At 41.6% G+C, this 22,267-nt stretch overlaps 2 protein-coding genes across 6 annotated transcripts in view; one reads left to right on the top strand and one right to left on the bottom strand.

The window, feature by feature from the left end:
- The first annotated feature begins 2,251 nt into the window (after positions 1-2,251).
- On the top strand, positions 2,252-21,707 carry EIF3J (eukaryotic translation initiation factor 3 subunit J). Of its 2 annotated transcripts, none has more exons than XM_086319109.1 (8): positions 2,252-2,394; positions 2,475-2,578; positions 12,609-12,663; positions 13,116-13,207; positions 16,193-16,307; positions 18,126-18,287; positions 19,523-19,596; positions 19,940-21,707. In XM_086319109.1, the coding sequence occupies exons 1-8, from the start codon at positions 2,349-2,351 to the stop codon at positions 20,066-20,068; spliced, it is 777 nt and encodes a 258-aa protein (XP_086175235.1). In that variant the 5' UTR covers positions 2,252-2,348; the 3' UTR covers positions 20,069-21,707. The 2 variants fall into 2 exon arrangements, with proteins under 2 accessions (XP_086175235.1, XP_086175234.1); XM_086319108.1 differs by having other exon boundaries at positions 19,937-21,707.
- The window catches only part of SPG11 (SPG11 vesicle trafficking associated, spatacsin), a 77,206-nt gene continuing 76,541 nt past the window's right edge, over positions 21,603-22,267 (bottom strand). For all 4 annotated transcript variants that reach the window (XM_086319087.1, XM_086319085.1, XM_086319086.1 and 1 more), the window contains one exon: positions 21,603-22,245. In XM_086319087.1, coding sequence (XP_086175213.1) covers positions 22,065-22,245 — 181 coding nt within the window. In that variant the 3' untranslated portion in view covers positions 21,603-22,064. The remainder of the gene's footprint in view (positions 22,246-22,267) is intronic.

Below are 22,267 nucleotides of genomic sequence, written 5' to 3'. Positions count from 1 at the left end.
ACTGTATAATCATAAGGGATCTGATTTAGGTCATACCTGAATGATCTAGTGGTTTTCCCTACTTTCTTCGATTTAAGTCTGAATTTGGCAATAGGGAGCTCATGATCTGAGCCACAGTCAGCTCCTGGTCTTGTTTTTGCTGACTGTATAGAGCTTCTCCATCTTTGGCTGCAGAGAATATAATCAATCTGATTTTGGTGTTGACCATCTGGTGATGTCCATGCGTAGAGTCTTCTCTCGTGTTGTTGGAAGAGAGTGTTTGCTACAACCAGTGCTTTCTCTTGGGAAAACTCTGTTAGCCTTTGCCCTGCTTCCTCCTGTACTCCAAGGCCAAATTTGCCTGTTACTCCAGGTGTTTCTTGACTTCGTACTTTTGCATTCCAGTCCCCTATAATGAAAAGCACATGTATTTTGGGTGTTAGTTCTAGGTCTTGTAGGTCTTCATCAGTTCAGTTCAGTTGCTCAGTCGTGTCTGACTCTTTGTGACCCCATGAATTGCAGCATGCCAGGCCTCCCTGTCCATCATCAACTCCTGGAGTTCACGCAAACTCATGTCCATCGAGTCAGTGATGCCATCCAGCCATCTCACCCTCTGTCGTCCCCTTCTTCTCCTTCCCCCAAATCCTTCCCAGCATCAGAGTGTTTTCCAATGAGTCAATTCTTCGCGTGAGGTAGCCAAAGTATTGGAGTTTCAGCTCCAGCATCAGTTCTTCCAAAGAACACCCGGGACTGGTCTCCTTTAGAATGGACTGGTTGGATCTCCTTGCAGTCCAAGGGACTCTTAAGAGTCTTCTCCAACACCACAGTTCAAAAGCATCAATTCTTCGGCGCTCAGCTTTCTTCACAGTCCAACTCTCACATCCATACATGACCACTGGAAAAACCATAGCTTTGACTAGACGGACCTTTGTTGGCAAAGTAACGTCTCTGCTTTTTAATATGCTATCTGGGTTGGTCATCCCTTCCCTTCCAAGGAGTAAGCGCCTTTTAATTTCATGGCTGCAATCACCATCTGCAGTGATTTTGGAGCCCCCCAAAATAAAGTCTGACACTGTTTCCCCATGTATTTGCCATGAAGTGATGGGACCAGATGCCATGATCTTAGTTTTGTGAATGTTGAGCTTTAAGCCAACTTTTTCCACTCTCGTCTTTCACTTTCATCAAGATGCTTAGTTCCTCTTCACTTTCTGCCATAAAGGTGGTGTTATCTGCATAGAACCGTTCAACTTCAGCTTCTTCAGCATTACTGTGCTTCCCTGATAGCCCGTCTTAAGCCCTTTATTAGAATCACTTTACCTGTTCAGCTTATCTCCAGTAGCCAGTCATATCAGGGACTACCTGCGTACTTTCTACCGGAAAGGCTCTAGAGCAAATTTCACTGGGTCTTTAAAACTCCTTACTGCAGCGCTCACTTTCTGGAAACCTTTCAAATACCCTACCGCTCCCCTCCGCGGTTAACGTTAACCTTTTGCATTTAACCTCCCAACGCTTCTTTTTGTTGCAGTCATTGCACTGTATCGAAATCATTTACATGTCTGTTTTTACTGCTTGATTGTGCGCTTAAGGGTAAGGCTAGAGCAGATAAGTTTAGCTGAGTTCCTAAATCATTCTGCGAAAGAATGAATCGTGTACTGGGTTCAGGGGGCTCACAGAAGGGAAGGTCCTCGGGCCCCGGGGTTCCCTTCGATCCCTTCGTGACGCACTGCCGGCAGACGTGCCGGGAGCTCAATCTGAGCTGTTCGGCTGGGAGACTGCCAGGAACTAGGTGCTCTCCTCTCGCTTCTCCCGGCGCCCTGCGCCCTTCGGGTTCCAGAGGCCCATCTCGCCCAGCACGCCATAGCGCGCCCCGGGGACGTGGAGGCCAGTCCGCCGCCCACAGCCGGGCGCGGCGTGCGGACTGTCTGCCGCTGTCACCCGCGCCTGGGGACGGGGTCCACGCGAGCAGAGGGCGCGCCGCGCCGCTTGGGGAGGGCGCAGGGTGGCCTGGGAGGACGGGAGAGGGCAGGCGACAGCTAAGCGCCAGACAGGGCGCCGCCACGGTCCCCGCCCTCCCTGTTCCTTCCCGGGGCGCGCGACGTGGGCCGGCCCTCCCCTCCCTCTGCCACTGGCCCACTGGACCCCCTCAGGCGCCGAGTGGAGCGCGGAAGAACCCGCGCGCCCGTCGCGCCCCACGCCCCTTCCGGCCGCGCCCCACGCCCCTTCCGGCCGCCAGGGGGCGGGGCCTCAGCGTTGAGTCAGCCGCGGTCCCAGCGTTCCCCGCGCGGGCGACGAGCGCGGATCCGGTGACTCACCTCCGCCGCGCTAACTCTCCCCGGTCTTCCCTCACACACGCTCACGCCCGGCTCGATATGGCGGCGGCGGCGGCGGCGGCGGCTGGGGACTCCGACTCCTGGGGTGAGGAGAAGCTCGGGGGTCGGGCCGGGACGGCCCGGCGCTGGCCCCAGACTGTCATTAACGTGACTCTCTTCCCGCAGACGCGGACACGTTCTCAGTGGAAGACCCGGTGCGGAAGGTGGGGGGCGGCGGCACTGCCGGCGGGGACCGCTGGGAGGGCGAGGACGAGGACGAGGACGTCAAGGTGGGTCCGCGCGGGGTGGGCCGGGGTGCCCGCCTTGGGGCGGAAGGTCCGACGCGGGGCCCGGGGCGCCGCCCGGGCCTGCGTGGGGACGCGAGCGCAGGGCCCGGCGGTGCCCTGTTCCCCCGGTCCGCCGGCCACACGGCCGGAGGCGGGCTGCGTGGTCTGCCGAGCCTGCCTGGCGAGTGGCGGGCCCCAGCCCGTCTTACAGGGTCCGCGCCTGCCCGGACCCCCCGCCAGCCGGCGACAGGCGGTGACAGCCGCGGCTGGGCCGGCCCACGTGCGCACTGCGCGGGGCTGAGACCGGGAGGCGAGAGCGCGGCCCCTGGCTCTTCCCAGATGGGGCGTCTCGTAACGCGTCCCTCGTGCTGGTAGCTCGTCTGCAGCCCTAAAGGGAGGGTAAGGTGGGGCCCTTGCTCATCCCACATGGGGCGTTTCCTAACACTCAAGCCTTTTTGAGCTTAGGCGTCCCTCGGGCTGGTAGCTCCAGCCCCAAAGGCCCGCTGGTAGAGTTTGTTAGAGCTTTTAAATGTGTGAAATACTGTGGTGTAGTTTCAGCCACCTTTTTTCCCCACACACAAGTGAAATAATTTTTAGACCCCATTTTTAGACCCTCTTCTCCCTACGTGTGGTAAAAAGATGAATTGAGGACTGAGATAGCTACCTTAGTGGTCAGAAACCTGGCTAGTCTACACAGCGACTTGAAAAATGGGGCGCTGATAGAGTGGGTTATTCATCTACACGGGAACCCGTAAGGAAATACTGATGTCGTGGTTGGAGAAGGCGAGCGAGCCCGCTGTGTTGTGTTTTTCCCGTGCCTTGTACACTTCGCTTGTTTGTGAGACCTCCTGGGGACTCGTGGCTGCGGATGACAGTATGTGCGTTTGTTTTCGTTTTTCTAGCAGTTACAAATCTCTCAAGTGCAGAGTGTTAGGATTCTCATTAACGAAGTTCTCAAAATCTTTATTTCCGTGAAGATAAAATTTAATATGAGTTGGAAAATGGTTTTCTGTGGTTTTGATTCATTTAGTGAATGGTTTATTCTACTGACTTCTACACCCAGCTCATGATAACAAACCTACAAATCTTTCCGCTTGAGATAAAAAAAATTTAAGCTAGATAATCGTTAGGAACTTCGTGTCCATACTGCTTTTGTTTAGATTTTACTTTTGTCTGATGAGGTGGATGTCCAATTCATTGAACAGCCTGAGGTTCAGGGATGGTGTGAGCTTTTCAGACCTTGGGGTTAATTAATAAGCAACACCATTGTGAAGATATTTACGTTTTTGTTTCATTTAAATGTTGTGTAGACATGGGAATGGATTGTGTTATCACCCTCATTGCAGAATATTAGTCACCTCCCTGCACTGTGGCAGGTTTTGTGTTTTGAGCCTTTAGTTCAGATTTGTCCTTTGACTGCTATGCATAGTAGATTCAGGAGTTAAGACATCTGTTAGGAAAATTGGAAATAAGGGAGAAGAGACTAGGGAATCAGGAATTACCAGAAAATGAAGTTTGAATGAAGTAGTCTAGACTGATATGAAGAAGCCCGACTGAAATTATTGTATAAGTGGTGTCTATCCTGATAAATAGAATTCTGACCACTTGTAACTAATTTTGGAGGTTTAGGAGTTGTAAATCTTACTTAAAGGTAAATGTTACATAAACGTTATCTTGTCTCTCCAGTGCATAATTTGTTTGTATTTATACAAATAGCGTATTTCTTTTACTTAAACTTTGAAGTTGATCTTTGAGTAGTAGGAAGCTGAACTTACCCATTTTATTTCCATGTTGAAATGTTGCTTTATTTCTGTTGAGTTTCTCAGAGATTTCCAAGATAAGGTGTTCCTAGAGTAGTTTGGTTCCTAGCAGTTTAGAATCAGCAGACCTGGATCTATGTTGTTGTCTTGACCATTCCTATTTGTGAACATAAACCAGTTTTGTAATCACCCCCCTCCCCCATTTCCCAATCTTAGCATTACAGAAGCTATCTCAGGCATTATTTTGCACTTTAAAGAAGTTAATATATTAAGCATTAAGCAGAGTTGTCTGACACTTGGTAGGCACTGGGTAAATGTTAATTCTCTCTTGCTTCTAGATGTAGTCTTAATTTTTCTGGCTAGTGGAAAATACGCTTAGGCTGTTTAGATCGTGTATCTGGGGTCATTTTTGTGCCACATTTTGTGCTTTCTTTAGCTCAGTAGGAGTAAGTTCTCTCCACAATGGGTGTTTATTGTGTATTTTTTGGTTTGAATGGAATGACCATGGTTGTCAGGCAAGTTTTTGCTTGCTCAGAATCTAGAGTTGAAATTTGTCACCTTGAATGGTAATGAGCAGGTTTTCCCTGCTTTCTGAAACTAGAGCATTCCTGTCAAACTTTTCCTAAGCTGAAAGAAGCAGTTACTTTAGGACGCGTCTTGCTAACGAATGCACAGCGTCAGTCAAGGTAACGCACAGATGCTCACAGACACAGGTCAGAGCTCCGGCAGCTTGGTGCTTAGACTCTGAGGAGCTTGGTGGAGAATGAACTTGGCCTTGATGGTGCCACTCTTGCTGCTTAGGGTACTCACTGCCACTGTAACAGCTCAGTGCAAAAACAGATGCTATTTTCACTTGTCATAACATTGTAAATGGTTTTTGGATTTCACTTAGCGAACACAGGTACTAAGGTACTTTGTTAGAAAAAGTGAAGTGTCATAAAGTGAACTTTCAAAAAGTAAGGAGTACATTAATACCAAATTTCTGAATTCTCACATTCTAATGCTGAGCCTTTGTAGCAGTTGTTAGCAGGGTTTAGTTTTCATGAGACTGAATAATCACAGTCCTTAAAGAATACAGTATGTGAATTTTTGAAAAGTAAGGTAGGTAGAAACAGTAAGTTCTTAAGTCTGTGTCAGCATGTAGTGTTTAACCTTTGAGAGTATAGGCTTAATGTCATTTGTAACATCCTGAGAAATGAAAGGAACACCAAGGTCTTTTGTTACAGTGACTTGCTCCACTAGGTGAATGTCTTTCAGTAGACATAGCATTTTGCTGCCCTTGACTTTTCAAATAGCAGTCTGATAGTGGCAGAAGTGGATTTAGGTGAAATTAGAATTGTTCCTATTCACTGGGCGGGGAGGGGAAGGCTGTGCTTCTTCCCAGTTTAAAAGGTGAGAACCAGGGAGCATGCTTTCCTCTCACATGAGCTTTATTTCCCCTTTCTACCCTATCCTGCTATCAGCGCAGAGGCAGGGAGGAATTGTCTGCTTGGCATATATCTAGACTCCTTCTCCATTTCTGGAATGATGTGTAGGCTGTGTTGATCATTTTTTCTGCTTGCTGTGAGTACCTACCCACTGCAAGCAGGAACAATACAACTTTTACTCCATTTTACTAGACTCCCATCATTTCACTAAAACAGATAGAAGCTAGATTTATTCAAAGGGTGTAGAGTTTGTTTTGAGAAAACTTCTGGCTGTAATTAAGCGTCTCACACATTTGTTATTACAAAATGTCTTTAAAAGACCCTAGAGAACTGGATTAGTTGAAAACTGCATGCCTTATTATGCCCATTCAGCTGTCTGTCAGGATCGTATCCCAGTTAATAGTTTAAATATACCAGAGTAAGGACATTTTTGAAGTATTGGAAACAGCACTTCTGAAGTAGAGGATTATATTTCAAAGACATGGGAGATTGTTGGGAAGTTTTCAGAAGGTAGGCATTTTGCTAGGAAATGGATATCTGGAAGGTGTGTGTGTGTGCATGTGTGTGTCTTATGAAAAACTCTAAACATATACAGAAGTGGAAAGAAAAGTTTAATAATTATTAACCCATGTCCAACCTTCTATTTTCTATATTCTGTCTTCCTGCTCTCCTTACCCAGCCAGATTATTTTGAAGAAAATATCAGTTGTATCATTTTAATACCCTGACAATTTTTTATAAACTAGTAAGTTTTAAGTTGGGAAGTGTGTTTGTTGCTGAAAAATATTTACCTAATATATTTGCTGTCCTGGACCATTGAGAATAAACAGGCCATTTGTTTCATGTTCAGTGTCTTGTTCTTGATCTAGCTTAGCCAGGAATTTGAAGTAGAATTGATTGATAACACTTCCAAATATGAGACAGGTCGGTATTGAGATGGAATTCAGCAGAGTGCTGAGCCATAGTAGTGTGTTAAAAGCTTAATGAATTAAGTGAAGTAGAATTTATTGAGAGAGATACCCTGGCTTTCAGAGACAAGCAAGTAGTGAGGTGATGGAAGAACATTTGAGCTTATTTTAAAAACTAAGCTTTGCTGTCAGGTCTAGCCATGGCAGGAGCTCACTCCAGAGTTCTGAGGTTTCTCAGAACAGAATTGGTACAGCTTACAGAATACCCAGTAAAAGACTCTCTTGCTTCAAGAGATTATGCTTTATCTAAACCAAACTATTGTGCTTAAGAAGAAAAGGAGGGGGTATATATATTAGTTAATGGGCTTCTGCTGTGGGGCAGAAGAGTTTTCCTGCTCATTGAAGCTGCTTCTGTTGGATGATCTATAAATACACTTGCTTAAGTTGGAAGCAGTTTCAGCCCTAAACATGTTCTCCTATTGCACGTGACAGTCTGTAGTTGTACATTATAAGATGACAGACTAGCCAACTACTGGCTGCATCATTAGAAATAAAAAGAAGCCAGGGTTTAAGTTCTTTCTGTTATGTTTTCAATTCTTAGTTGTATTTAGTTGGGAAGCAGGTTTTAAACTTGAAAAACACCCTTTTTTAGAGAAATGGCTCAAATGATGCTGGGTGTTTATCTGAAGAACGTAAGTATAGATAAGCAGGTAGTTAATAAACAGCTTCTCTTGTGAGGAAGTTGGCCATTTTAGAAGAGCCTGGTTAATATTGGAGATATTAATACTTTAAATACTTGGAAATACTTTTGGAGGTAAAAGAAATACTTTTGGATATTGTAGTTGAAAGATTTATTGACTACCAGTGATAATTGGCTAAAGAATTTAATTGGATATTGATAGGTAACTCTTGAACCAAAAACAACCATTAATTTTAGCTGTTTCTCTAGGAACCCTTCTTGTATTTTATCTGAATTTTTTGTCAGCATTTACAAAGTCTTGATGTTTAGGGAAAATTGGGAAGTTTTAAACATTCTACTTTTACGCATTTACTTTTATAACTAAGGATGCAAAAACTGTCGTAAGTTCATGGGGAAAGCTTTGGGGATTACATTTGTTCGGAAGTGTGACCAGTCTGTTTTTTCTGACGTCACTGTGCTCCCCTCTGGAGGAGCTTATCCTCAGTATAGGAGTGACTGCCCCTATAAGAAAGGAGCAGGCTTATCCTCAGTACAGGAGTGACTGCCCCTGTAAGAAAGGAGCAGGCTCATCCTCAGTACAGGAGTGACTGCCCCTGTAAGAAAGGAGCGTCTTCTTCCCAGCGCTGTGGGGTGAGGCGCCTTCATGGTCCGTTTATGAGCTGAGGAGCGGATGTCGTAGTTGTTTCCAGGACTTGGAGACGGGAGCCACTGTTTTTGAAACCGTTTCTGTGCTGAAAATCCGGGTGGCCTCATTACACTTGCACTGAAGGGACAGTGTGACAGCCGTCTGGAGTAAGGTTATTCTTCGATAGCGAAACCAGGGGCGGGGTAGAGGCGGGATGCAAAGTCAGGGTGGATGCGACCCTGGACAGGCGGTGACCTGGGGGGTGAGGTGTTAACTGGTACAGGGGACTGAGGAACGTCAGCACTGAACAAAAACCCTGCCGCGTTGTGCTGTTTCTCTGTGGGGGTTACTGGGATGGGGCTGCTCATTTTCAGCTATGCCTCTCTCCTCTTGAGCTCCTGCTCCCAGAGGCTGCTAGACTCATTTGTTAAAATTAGTAGAATCCATCACAGGCAATTTGAGATGAATATCTGACATAGTTGCAGCTGGGCGTATCTTAGTACGTACCATAACCCTTCTCTTTGATATGGGATTCCCTGCAATTCCAGGGGACTCCATTCCAGGACTAATTGAAAGAACACATTTTGATGTGGAGGGACCTAGTTCCCAGACATTTATACTTCAGATTCAGGTAAGAAATGATGTTTAGTATGACACTGTAAAGAAATGTCCTGTTCAAAACAGGTTCCTTCATTAGTTTTCCAGATTGTGTGATAGTTATCTCTGGGTCTTTGTGTCCGTGTATTACAGTGGGGATAACACTACTTGACTTGCAGGACTTTTGTGAGGGTTAACTGTGTTACCATATGTAAAGTCCTTTGGGGACCTTCCTGGCAGTCCAGTGGTTGGGACTCACTGCCACGGGCCCAGGTTCAATCCCTGGTCAGGGAACTAAAATTCCACAAACTGTGCAGTGTGGCCAAAGAATTAAAAACAAAATTAAACATAAAGTCTTTAGCACAGAGCTTAGTGTAGAGCAAGCACTTAGTAAATGCAATCTATTGTCGTCGCTGCTGTTATCGTCACTGTTATTAGTAGGGAGTTACAAACATCCCCTAGAAGTCAGCAGGTAGCTCTTTTGTCTAAGAACCATATAAGTAGCATACCACTCACAAACCCAGCTTTCTTACGTTCTCTGAAGATTAAAATGACAAAAACTTCTAGTAGTAGTCAACTTTTAGTGTTAGCTCTCTGGTTCCTTTTGTGCAATGCTGTATTGATGCAAGCACTTAAGCAAACCGGCAGGGTGATACGAACATTTACCGTCTTAATTTCTAACTCTTAGATGTTCAAAAAGTGACTAGCTGGTTTGCTTTCGTTGTGTTTGTTAACTATGAACTATGGGTTAAATTGCAAAAGTAAAGTGATTATAAAAATACTTCTCTTCAAAGTTCTTCCCACTCCATGGCAGCCTTGATCAGGATGTTTTATTTCTTTGGATTTAGATTTTTATTAAGAATCAACGCTTGGTTAATTTACAGACACCTAGCCTGATTCAGATTTATGGCCTCTTGGTTTATAAGCCAGAAGCTTGCTGTCGCAGCTGTGGCATATTCGTCAGCCCTGCCCCTCCGGCCTCGCCAGGGCCTCCTGCCTTGCCCGTCATCCTCTGGCTAAGCTTCAGGTGGCGTGTCCTAGGGCGCCTGGTGGTGGTTGAGACAGTGGTCAGGTTACCTGTAGGTTAAAGCCCTATTTAAACACAGGACTGTGTCTTTCTCTGTTGAACTTAACCCTTCTAAATTCTGTGGACCCTTTAAAAATTGTTTGATAATTGTTTAATGTTTAGCTCAGGGACTGTGTGCTAGGCATAGAGAAGAGAGGCTGCAGAGCCACCTTGAAGTGCCTGCCCAAGTTAGGGAGTTGGTTCCATGAAGCTGTGGATCAGCTCTTGACTCCTCTGTTGTACTGAGCTTAACTCTTTTTTCTTTTTTTTAAATTTAATTTTAAAAAATTGGGCTTAAATTTTTATAAAGATTTAAGTCATTAGCCAGGGTTATGTTGTGTGAAATGTTGCTTGAAATAATTAAAACCATTAGCCAGAATGTTGGCTGCTTTTACATTTGGGAAAGTAAGTGTAAAGACAGCTCAAATTTTCTTTTAAAACTACTGTGAATTATTTAAGAGAGGCCATTAGCTTTGGCTTGGTGGTCTTGTGTTTTAATTGTTAATGGAGAAGCTTTTTTGTGGAGTTAGACAAGTTGATATAAAAGTTCATATGGAGAAACAAGTGTGCAAGAATGGCCAGGAAAACACTAAAAAACCTGAAAAGGGGAATTAGCCCCAGCTTACATTAAAAACATACTATAAAGCCTCTAATTAAAACAGTACATACTAGTACATGAAGAGACAACAAACCAGTGGGATAGAATAGAAAGCAGAAATAGAGCAAGTGTCTAGGAAAACAGTATATGGTAAATCATGGGGCAAAGATGGGCTTTTTAAAAAATTGAAGTATAGTTGATTTGCAGTATTATAGCTTTCAGGTGTACAGTGTCAGTCACTTCTGTTGTGTCCGACTCTTTACGACCCCATGGACTGCAGCATGCCAGGCCTCCCTGTCCATCAACAACTCCTGAAGCTTACTCAAACTCATGTCCATCTAGTTGGTGATGCCATCCAACCACCTCATCCTCTGTCATCCCCTTCTCCTCCCGCCTTCAATCTTTCCCAGCATCAGGGTCTTTTCTAATGAGTCAGTTCTTCGCGTCAGGTGGACAAAGTATTAGAGGAGCTTCAGATTCAATCCTTCCAGTGAATATTCAGGACTGATTTCCTTTAAGATTAACTGGTTGGATCTCCTTGCAGTCCAAGGGACTCTCAAGAGTCTTCTCCAACACCACAGTTCAAAAGCATCAGTTCTTCGGTGCTCAGCTTTCTTTGTGGTCCAACTCTCACATCCATACATGACTACTGGAAAAACCATAGCTTTGACTAGACGGACCTTTGTTGGCAAAATAATATCTCTGCTTTTTAATATGCTGTCTAGGTTGGTCATAGCTTTTCTTCCAAGGAGCAAGTGTCTTTTAATTTCATGGCTGCAATCACCATCTGCTGTGATTTTGGAGCCCAAGAAAATAAAGTCTGTCACTGTTTCCATTGTTTCCTCATATGTTTTCCATGAAGTGATGGGACTGGATGCCGTGGTCTTAGTTTTTTGAATGTTGAGTTTTAAGCCAGCTTTTTCACTCTCCTCTTTGACTTTCATCAAGAGGCTCACTTTCTGCCATAAGTGGTGTCATCTGCATATCTGAGGTTATTGATATTTCTCCCGGCAATCTTGATTCCAGCTTGTGCTTCATCAAGTCCGGCATTTCTCGTGATGTACTCTGCATATAAGTTAAATAAACAGGGTGACAATATACAACGTTGACGTATTGCTTTCCCAATTTGGAACCAACATAGTGGTTCACAGTTTTTAAAGATAATACTCCATTTATAGTTATTATAGGATATTAGAAAGGTGGACTTTTCAACAGATGGTGCTTTGACAACTGGGTAACTATTTGGGAAAATATAAAATTAGATCCGCACTCAGATCCATCGTAGAGAAGAAAACATTCCAAAGGATCAGAGATCTAAATGAAAAAACAATGGGGGCATACATCTTCTAGAGAAAACTCCTTGCTTTAAGAAAAGACTTTCTAATTGACTTGGAATTCAGAGCAGTAAAAGAAAAGTTAAAATTTTACTCCGTAAATGTGGTGGGGTACATAACACTTCGTGGGGAAACACTGTAGGCATTTCCGTTAAGAGAAGAACAAGGACTTGATCCCCATTTTCTCTGCCACTGTTCTTTCATACTGTACTAGAGGTTTTGCCAGTGCGATTAGATAAGATAAATCAATTGTGGAGCCACACAAATTGGTGAAGGAGGAGTAAAGCTGTCTCATCTGCAGATGATGTGGTAGTATACCTGGAAGACCACAGAGACTCAGTGATGGAACTAACTTAAGTGATAAACGTAATTGGTAAGGTACGTGGGTTTCAAAGTGGTGCAGTGGTAAAGCATCTATCTGCCTGCTGATGCAGGAGACACAAGAGACGTGAGTTTCATCCCTGGGTTGGGAAAATCTCCTGGAGTAGGAAATGGCAACCTGCTCCAGTATTCTTGATGGAAAATTCCACGGACAGAGGAGGCTGGTGGGCTGCAGTCCGTGGGGTCACAGAGAGTCGGACACGGCTGAGCACAACATATATGTATTTACGTTTATACAGTAGCAGGATATAAAGTTTACATACAAACCCTGTAGCTTTCGTATGATACAACCACCAGAGGACAGAAAATGGAAAGAAAATGTTTACAGTGGCAACAGGGAAGACAAAATACTTAGGAACAAACCTAATGAGAAATATGCAAAACCTTTTAAGAGAAACTTTAAAAAATTCTTTGAAAGATACAGAGGTAGGCTTGAACAAATGAAAAGATAGCCCTTTTTCTTGGCTAGGGCAGTTCAACATTGTGTCAGTTCTCCCAAAATTATAAATTTAATGTAACACCAAAAAAGAAAAAGAAAAAAAAAACCCAGTGAACTTTTTTCTCTGGTGTTAGAATAATAAAGATCACAGGGAAGAGTAAGCATGTAAGAAGTATTAATGGAGTTTTCTTTTGTTTAGGATAACTGGGATGATGATGATGATGAGAAAAAAGAAGCAGCAGAAGTAAAACCAGGTGATCCATTGGGTTTCCTCAGTTTTGGGGTTTAGATCTTACTCTGATGCTTATGTTAAGACAACTAACAAAATGCTGCAAACTTGGAAATTTTGGTTATTTTTAGAAACCAAACATCCTTCTGTTTCATTCTCTTCTCCCTGCATCTCTTTTCTCTGTCTCTCTTTAAAATGTAAACAGATTAGAGGATGAGGCATCACAGTTGAATGGTCTAAGTCCCACCTAAAGGACTGTGGGGAAACATGAAAGGAAGTGTTTGGATCTTAGGGGTGAGATTAGAGAGGAGAAAGAAGTCCCAGAATTTTTCTATTCTTATTTGCCAGAAAATCACCATCTAAATTGGAGCTGGGAGAGGTTTGATCTCTTGAAGTATGTAAGTGTCATGTCTGTCTCATTCATAAACTAGAAAATATTTAAGATTAACTATGATTAAAACATTTCTTTACTTTCAGAAGTAAAAATTTCAGAAAAGAAAAAAATAGCAGAGAAAATAAAAGAGAAAGAACGGCAGCAGAAGAAAAGGCAAGAAGAAATTAAAAAGAGAGTAAGTCCTGTTTATTTTCCAAAGTACAGAATCCTCGCGTCAGCAGTGGTGCAGAACCTTAGCAAGCAGCAGATGCTACCTGGGTGTGTAAAGGGCTTTGTAAAGGCTATGCATGGATATCATCAGATAAGGTGATCCCAAACACATGGAATTTGTGGTTTTTGCAAAAACCAAACCGAGAAGCGTTATGTGTTAGATGCCTTTCAGGTTTTCACAGACACTTTGAGGCGGCAGGACTGTCTTGTGCCCACAGTCAGGGCTTTTGTCAGTGTCTTGCAGCTCTCTCTAGCTGAGATTAGTCTTTTTTTTTTTTTTTTTGTACATTTTGAGTAAATATAAAAAGCATCCATTTCTCTGCCATGTAGTATATAAATGTTGTTTTTGATTATTTGGAGCAAGATCAGGAATTTTGTGTTCATTTACTTTTTGAATAGAAAACACATTTACATGATTCAGAAATCAAAATGGTATTAAGAGGGGCTCCCAACTCTTCACAGATTTGTTCTCTTTCCCTTTATAAGTAAATACTAGTGTATTTACTTATACACTGGTGTATTAAATACTGTATTTACTTAAATATTTACTTAAGTATTTACTTAAATACTGGTGTATTACGATGTCTCCAAGGTGACTTTATATATTTGTATACAACTACATGGTCATATTCCACCCATTTTTTATTTTCACCTTGGCTTTAGTTAATAATCATGGAAATCTTACCATAGATCATACATAGCAAGCTTTCTTATTTTATTTTTAACCTGGTGAAACAACTCCACAGTGAAAGTGCCTAACCACTGGACCACCAGGGAATTCCCTTGACTTTTTATTAAGAGAAATTTCAAGAAAGTAGCATAATGGGTCATATACAAATCACCTAAATTTACCAGTTGTTAATATTTTGCCAACTTGCTTCATCTGTTTTTTTTTTTTTTGCTAAAATATAATCCAATAAATAACAAACATTCTGCATTTTTCCTTTGAATACTTCAGTATGCCTTTCTGAAAAAGCAAAGCTGTGTCTCATATAATTACGCTCCGAATGTAAGTCATTTTTAAACGTCGTCTACATTCAGTTTATGTGCATCTAATTGTCCCAGAATATCCCAGCATATGCTTTGTTCAGGCAAGCACCTTGCATCACATCAGGTCATATAATGTCTGTACTATTATTAGTGATGCTAAAATTGATTACTGAGTCAAGTTGATGACAACCTGGCCCTTCTCCTGTAACATTACAGATTCCTTTTTACTGCTGGCCCAGTTTTAGGAGTGTCACTGGTGATCATTGCCTAATTATTTCTTTAGGTGTCAGAAAGGTGATACTTCATTCTATGACTTCCATTTTCTTATTGGCTGACTTTTCCCCCTTTTTTTTCTGTTTGGTTACTTTGGATATGGTTTGTACTAGAAAGCATAAAAGCTTAATTCATTTAATTACTAATTTTCAGAGTAAGGAGGGAGTGTGGTAACTTTAAGTGGTGAAAAATGAAGGATTTTGTAGGTTTCAGTTTTTTCTTTTTGAGTAAATTTATGGACTTACAGGTCTTTATGAATTTCATTTAGATATAGCGATTATTTTTTTTAATGCTTAATTTGTCCCAGCGTTGGACAGTGGGGTCCCTCTAAGTTGTTCTGTCTTCCTCTGTTTCACAGAGCCCTGCTAGTCTGTGAAAGGTCCGTGGTTCTGTGGCACAATAAGCTCCTCTGGTGAACTCTCTTAGGCCTGGAATCAACTGCTGTGATTCCTTCTTAGTAGCAAATTATCATGGCCAACAGTATGTGAGAATGTTTGTTTCCCCCCAGTCAGGAACGTTTTAGATGCTTTTTAGTAACTTGTGTTTGTATATCTGAGATCACTTACATGTATGTTTATCTGTTCAGAACAAGGAATGGATTCTTACAGCTCAAAGAAGTTGGTCATTGAAGTTTAGCATTATACTTACTTTATTGTATCTTGATATTAGTCTCCAAAGTAAAGAAACCTTACACTCAGTGCATTAATTTTATCTCAGGTGAAGTGTTGTTAAAACATACTCAGTTTTGATGCAGGAAACAAGGGTGTTCAGGTCAGTCAGTACAGTGGAGATGGTCCCCTTTTTCTGAAAAATCTTCTCCATGAGAAACAAAATGTGACCTGTCTCAGAAGTGGCCTTTTGAATTAAAATCTTCAAACTGCACAGGTACGGAGATTTGTGAATGGCACAAATTCCCTTCACCTTTTTCCCACTATTATCAAAGGTATCTCCTGTTAGTAACATATTCGTTATAGAAACTTATGATGGCATATAGAAAGGATATAAATTAGACTATTAATTGTCCTGTCAAAGAAGTGGAATAAAAAGATAAGGGGGAAATGTTTTTCTAATTCTTTGAAAAAAATTTTTTTGTATGTCTGTATAATATTTATTATGGATGTGCCATATACTTGAACCATTCTGTTGTGGAACATTTAGATCATCTCTACATTTATTTGATATTATTATGAATAATACCCCATTTGACCTCCTTTTGGTTAAATATTTGTGTGCATCTTTGGTTTCTTAAGAGGAATATCTAAAAGTGGAATTATTTTATTAAAGCATATAATAATATTTTTAAAACTTGATAAATATTACCACAGTTACTCTAGAAAAGATTTTTCAGTATACAGTTTTAGTCAGAATATAAGAAAGCTATTTTCAACTTGTCTGCAGTCTCAATTCCTTAATTAAAAAAAAATCACCATGAAATAAACCCAGTCGTCAAATCTTAACTCTGTGACATTACCACCGGTGTTAACCTTCTGTTACCATGGGCAGGCTGCTTAATCTGTGACTCGGGTTTTTTTCCTATAACATTAGGATATCTAAAAGAATTTACTGTAGAAATACAGTAAACACTATGAATGTTTGTTATTATTTATATATGTCCAGAAAAAAATTATATACAGGATAGATATGTACTGCGTTCATTATAACCAGCTATTTTCAAACTTCATTTTAGTTAGAAGAACCTGAAGAACCTAAAGTGCTAACACCAGAAGAACAATTAGCAGATAAACTGCGGCTTAAGAAATTACAGGAAGAGTCTGACCTTGAATTAGCAAAAGAAACTTTTGGTAAGTGGGGGTGTGGTAACAGTGTAGTATTGAAGTTGTAAGTGAATACTGTGGAGGTCTTAGTAGTTTGAAAATTCAGAAAACATCTTTCTTGAAGAAACATGATAATTTAGGTATTAGAACTTAATCTCTTTTGTTTGTATTTGAGGTTTCATTACTTAATGTAGAGTGAGATACATGCTCAGATTTTTGAATAATTTGAGTATTGTATAAAAGATGATTAAGTTACTGAACCCAAATAAAGTATACTGCTGATTTAAGTATATGTATCCGCTGGATGAAATTTGGGTGAAATGTGAGTCTGTAACTTTCTGAGATTTAAGCGTTTGACTGTAGGCGTGTCACTGTCTTAAAGTCTCGTAGGGTTTAGGCAAGAGCGTGCTGGCCTTGGTGAGGCTGAGGCTCTGCCCCTTCTTGGCCTTCACCGTGCCCTACCCTCGGAGGACTTCCACTCCCAAGTCCCGTGCCTGCCGCTGTGGTTAGGGTAGTGTAAAAGGTATGTTCAGGATTCTGTAAATTTAAGTTTAGAGAGTTCCAGGGGGAGTTACATGGCACAGAGGATGAAGATTCAAAGTCAGAGAAAATAGTTAAAAGTTCTCATTTTATTTACTTGCTGTCTCTGCTTATTGAGTACTTTTTCAGAGTAGAATATCCTGTTGAAACAGTTAAATAACCTTGAAATGAAACCTAGAAGGATCTAGTTATTTTGATCTCTCCCCCGGTCCCTTCTTTAAAATGGACCAAGCAGGCTGACTGTAGTGATCACTCTCCTTTTCACTGGAAGTGTGAGCTAACTTCTTAGTGAGTCTTCAGCAATCTTAAGAGTTGCCGTGGATGCTTCTGTGTACTGGCAAGCGCTTGACATGTCTCCACCACTCTCATCGCATTACAGAGGGCACGTGCCCATTATCCTGTCTTCATAGGATGGTAAAAGCCACCCCTGTGTTTATTAAAGAGAAGGGTTTATGTGGTAATAAATTCTAAGATGGGACACACAGTTACAGATTAAAAGCAAAAACATGTATTCATGCGGTGATCATTTGGTTAATAGGGTTTTAATGTTGTGTTTCTAATACTAAAGTACTGGATCAGTGTGAACAAGTAATGACTTGATTATAGAGGAATAGGTGACGCTGGTGTTAAAAAGAACTGGCCTGCCAGTGCAGTAGACGGAAGAGATGCAGGTTTGACCCCTGGTGGGGAGGATCCCCCGGGGTAGGAAATATCAACCCACTCCAGTCTTTCTTAGAAAATGCGCCATGTTCATGAGGCTGCAAAGAGCTGGACGCGACTGAGCACATACAGCGCACACACAGAAGCGTCTGTCTCACAGCCTAGAACCCTTGAAAGCTAAAGTTTCTGTTGGGATTTAGCACATGGTTTACTCCTACGTAGCTTCTGTGGTTAGCTGGATACTTGGACAGGAACCATCTTTGTTGGCTTTTTTCCCTTTGTCTTCAATCTTTGCTGTAGGCTGTTCTTGGACAAGTGCTTTTAGAGCTTCCCTTTTGTGCCAGGGACTCCTTTGGGCCAAGTGAAGGCTATGGTCCCCTTCTTAACATACTGTTTTTAAATGCATAAAGTACAGAGGATTTTACTTACAAAGGAAACCTATTTATTTTGGAATAGGTATCAAAATACTGAATAACCTGTGACACAGTAATTATGTACAGACCACTTGGATTCTGTCCGAAGAGTTCAGTCGACTCAGGTTGGGAACCTCTGTTTTAGAATGAAATAATAGGGTTATTAGGTATGATAGGCTTCTTTCTAAATTTTAAAAAATCTGATAGTTTGCGTGTCCCCTTTCTCCTACAGGTGTTAATAATACAGTTTATGGAATAGACGCTATGAACCCATCCTCAAGAGATGACTTCACAGAGTTTGGAAAGTTACTAAAAGATAAAATTACACAATATGAAAAGTCACTATATTATGCCAATTTTTTGGAAGCCTTAGTTCGAGATGTTTGTATTTCATGTAAGTAATTCTCATCTCTGACCCCTGTGGATGGATTTAAGTAGGGGATGTTCTAATACACTGAAGATTTGCTTTTTAGCAGGTAGCTTAGGAATGTTGTTCTGCAAATACACATTAAGTGGTCTTTTGAGGACGCTGAGTGTTTTTACAGTGGCTTCCCAGAGAGACATCTGTGCTTGTTGGCACAACAGCTAATAAAAGACTAGCTTCTTGTTTTATATTGAAGGGAGCTAAGGAAGTATCTTTTGGGGAAAAGCATACAGAATTTTACAACTGAGACCACAGATGAGTGTCTTTTCACTTTATAAACGAGGAAGCCAGCTGCAAGAGCTGCCACGCAGTCTCTGGGTCCGTGGGTTTCGTTTCATGCTCCCAGAAGAGTCATGCGTTTCAGGGGCATGGGGTATGGGGACGGCAGCCAGTGGTGGTACAGCACCAAGGTGGGAGGGCCTAGTTTTGCTAGTCTTTGCTATTTTTAAGACCGAGAACGAAATTCTTCACAGAAATTTTAAAGTGGATTTTCTTTGGGAAATGATTACTAAGTGGAAGGTTCTAAACTTGGTCAGTGATATGCCTATAGTTGTCATTTTATTTTGTACACACTATTTGTTCTGTTTCAGAGGTGCTAACCAAAATTGAACACTTTTTTTGGTAGCTAAAAACTCGTGTCTGTTTCCAGCTTTATATTTTAATGGGGTGGAAGGATGCGTTGGCCAAGTTTATTTCCTGGTAGGGCAGGCACTTGGGACTCCTGAGATACCTACTGTTTTCATTTTCATTCTTGTGCTAGAAAATGGAAACCTCAGGGGTCGGGGAGTTGTCGTCTGTGGCTTTGAGGATTGGCCTTCCATATTGATTCAGATTCTCCCCTCTGAAAACTAAGGATATGTAATTTCCATAAGGCATGGTTATTCTGTGTGTTTAGACTGGATATGGAAGAATGGTAGGGAGCACTGTGAGCTGTAGATGTTTCCAGTTTCTGGTTAAACAGTGGTGTCTTGGCGACTATAGATCATCATAAAGTTTTGTTGCTGGGTTTGCAGTTTTAAACAGTTCTGGTTTGTGAGCCTAGCCATAGACTTAAGATTCTCTATCATGTTAGGAGAAATTAACAGCCTTTTACAAGTTACTGAAGTTAATGATGGACAAATTAGATTTCTCATGACACCGTGAAGAATGTGTATTTTGCTTTTTTACTTATTCTCTAAAATTCTTAAAAATTATTTTTTTTTTAGTGGAAATTGATGACTTGAAAAAGATTACCAATTCATTGACTGTACTCTGCAGTGAAAAACAGAAGCAAGAAAAGGTAAAAGAGCGAGTTGGGTGGGAAATGTGTGTTACACGCATACTGGGGTGTAGACATGGTATTTTCACCAAGGCTGGTTAGGAGAAGTCAAGAGCTCACTAATACCATTTATACTGGAATAGGACAGGGGTGTAAGTGCCATTGTCATCCTTCTGTTTGTAGACATGTTCATGTTTTTCTAAAGTAATAATAGAAATTACCCTGGCTTAGTTCTGGAATCTCAGAGAACTCGGTTTTTCTGGAACCAGAGTTTTTTTTTTTTGACTCTGAGGGTTGCTGTACCTAATACAGATGCCCATAGTAGATAAAGTCTTAAGATCTAACTCTCTCTTATCTTCAGCAGAGCAAAGCCAAAAAGAAGAAGAAAGGTGTGGTTCCCGGAGGGGGACTAAAGGCCACCATGAAAGACGACCTGGCGGACTACGGGGGTTACGACGGCGGATACGCACAGGACTACGAGGACTTCATGTGACGCTTATCTTCTCCTGGCGTCTTCTTTCTGTTGCCCACAATCCCTTCAACATGTAGCACAACTTCCTTTCTTTTCAGTTCTGCCAAATGCTACAATCAGAAGTGCAGTATCTTTTGTGCTGGTTATTTAATCCCTTGACACTTAGGTGCTAATGTGCAAATGAGGGAACTTGGATCTTGTTGCCAAGGGGTTAAAATTGGGAATCTCTGTTGCTACTAAATCATAGTTTTAAAAAACAAACCTAATAATGTTGTCATTGTTGCTATCTGATTCCATAGCAGCAGTCACTAAATTGGAAACAAAGGTTGCAACATGACAAAAAAAATTGTGTAGTATTTACCAGCACCGTTCAGTAATACAGCCTTAACCATACCTCCTTGAACTACTTCATAACTTGTCGAGAAAAGCGGTCTGCTGCAAGGGCATGTGGTGTGCACCTAGTATTAAAATTGCTTTGTCTTAAGATTGAGCGTGAGGATATTAAAAATACAGTGTGGAGAAGACTGCTGATCTCAGCGAAGATACGGCGGCTGCAGAGCACTAGTTTGATAATTAAATGACCAAAACCCTCCAGCTTTGAAGCTGAAGAAGGTACACCTCTCCATCGTTGCAGTACGAGTTGTGGAATCTCTATAGACTGTATAGTCTCTATTTATCGGGCTGTTCTACTGACGGAGCTTCAGATGGGGGAGGGAAACTCCCCACCTGCTCTACTTGCCTGATGTGAGTGTCTGAGAAACAAATCTCCCTTTGTTCTCCAAGACTGCAGTGGAACAACTTTTAACAGGGTTTTGGCATTTCCTTTCCTTTATAAAACATGCTCAGCAAATTGCACCAGTTAACTACAGTTTGGTAAATTGTTATGTTAACAATTATGACATCTGCAATGTTTTATAAAGCAACTAATTTAATAAAGTCACTATTGTGAGGACTTAAATTTTGTGTTACCTCCCAAGAGATATTTTTGGAGAGTATAGAACAAAGCTCTTGGGACGAGAGTTCTATATACTGAGAAAGCTTTGTAGGTGCTTGATGAGTAGGTGCAGTTCTAGAAGAAAAGTGATTTGCAAAGTCCTTAACAATGTCACTCTAGAGCAACAAAGGGACGGAGCTGCAGTCCTCTTATTTATTTGGAGAAATTATTTGGTTGCTTAGATACTAAGGCCTAATTAAATACCTAGAAGTATTTATTTTGGAGTAACAGCTTGTAACTCAGGTGATGGCTGTATGCAGAGACTGGGTGATCTTCTCTATTATATATATTCTGGTTACCAGTTTAACCAAATCTGTGCTTAGAGACTTTGTTGGAAACTGCCATGGAATCAAAAATAGGGACAGAGCAAGTATTTTAAATTTCTCTTACATAGGAGTAGGAGTCTCAATCAGAGCTCTGTAGACCACCAAGTGGAGACAGGGCCATCCAGTGACTTGAGGAATTTACAGAATGGACTCTACAGCAATAACTACAGCCAATAAAGACTGCTTCAAGGCAGCCAAGGGCTAAGGTTTCCTTAGCAGTAGTAATGACATACACTGAATTTAAAATCTATTTTATTATAGAGATCAGTTTCTAACAAATGGAAATGTATCATCTGTTCCTCAACTGTGTAAATAATATTAAATTCCTTTGAAACTGGAATCTACAGGCACAGCTATTCTTTACTAAATACTGTATCAGCTCCTAAAGTAAAACTATCCTGAGGAAGATGGAACTTTTTTCCTTAATACCAATATATATATATTGGTATGTACAGAAAATGATAATATAGATGCATGATCATTTTCGAAAAGGAATTTCCTTGTCAAAATTTCTCCTTCTTTTACCCACTATTCACAAAGGACTGGTATGGTCAGTCCTGGTGTTGACATCAAAGATCCCCAGTGCATCTCTCTCTACACTGACCACAAACATCTGTCAGTACCTCGTTTCAGCACAAGACGACAGGCACTTAGGAATCCCTGGCAGCAGCCGTCCTCACGTGTCACCTGAATCCACCTAACCGGCCAGCATGTCCTTTAGACAGCAGCCGGTCTGAGGGTCCTTCAGAAGCACATTTACAACATCGTAAAGTTTGTGTTCGTATGCCAGCTTGTAATACAAGTAGATGTCTTCACAATATGTGAGTAACTTCTTCAGGTTTTTCAGAACAAATTCTGTAGGCTGATGATGTTTACATCTAAAGAGGGAAGCAAGAATGT

This window comes from Bos grunniens, chromosome 10 (genome assembly GCF_055505025.1).
Source record: "Bos grunniens cultivar Pamir isolate PY7600 chromosome 10, Bosgru_T2T1.0, whole genome shotgun sequence".
Classification (NCBI taxonomy): domain Eukaryota; kingdom Metazoa; phylum Chordata; class Mammalia; order Artiodactyla; family Bovidae; genus Bos; species Bos grunniens.
Note: the sequence above shows the minus strand (reverse complement) of the source record. Positions and strands in the feature narration are given on the sequence as shown.

What these genes read in the sequence shown, in the direction of transcription:
- EIF3J (XM_086319108.1), top strand. Translation starts at nt 2,349, where the DNA reads ATGGCGGCGGCGGCGGCGGCGGCGGCTGGGGACTCCGACTCCTGGG. An exon ending in TGGGGACTCCGACTCCTGGG is followed by an intron (nt 2,395 to 2,474) that starts GTGAGGAGAAGC and finishes CTCTTCCCGCAG; the next exon opens with ACGCGGACACGTTCTCAGTG. An exon ending in AAGAAGAAATTAAAAAGAGA is followed by an intron (nt 13,208 to 16,192) that starts GTAAGTCCTGTT and finishes ACTTCATTTTAG; the next exon opens with TTAGAAGAACCTGAAGAACC.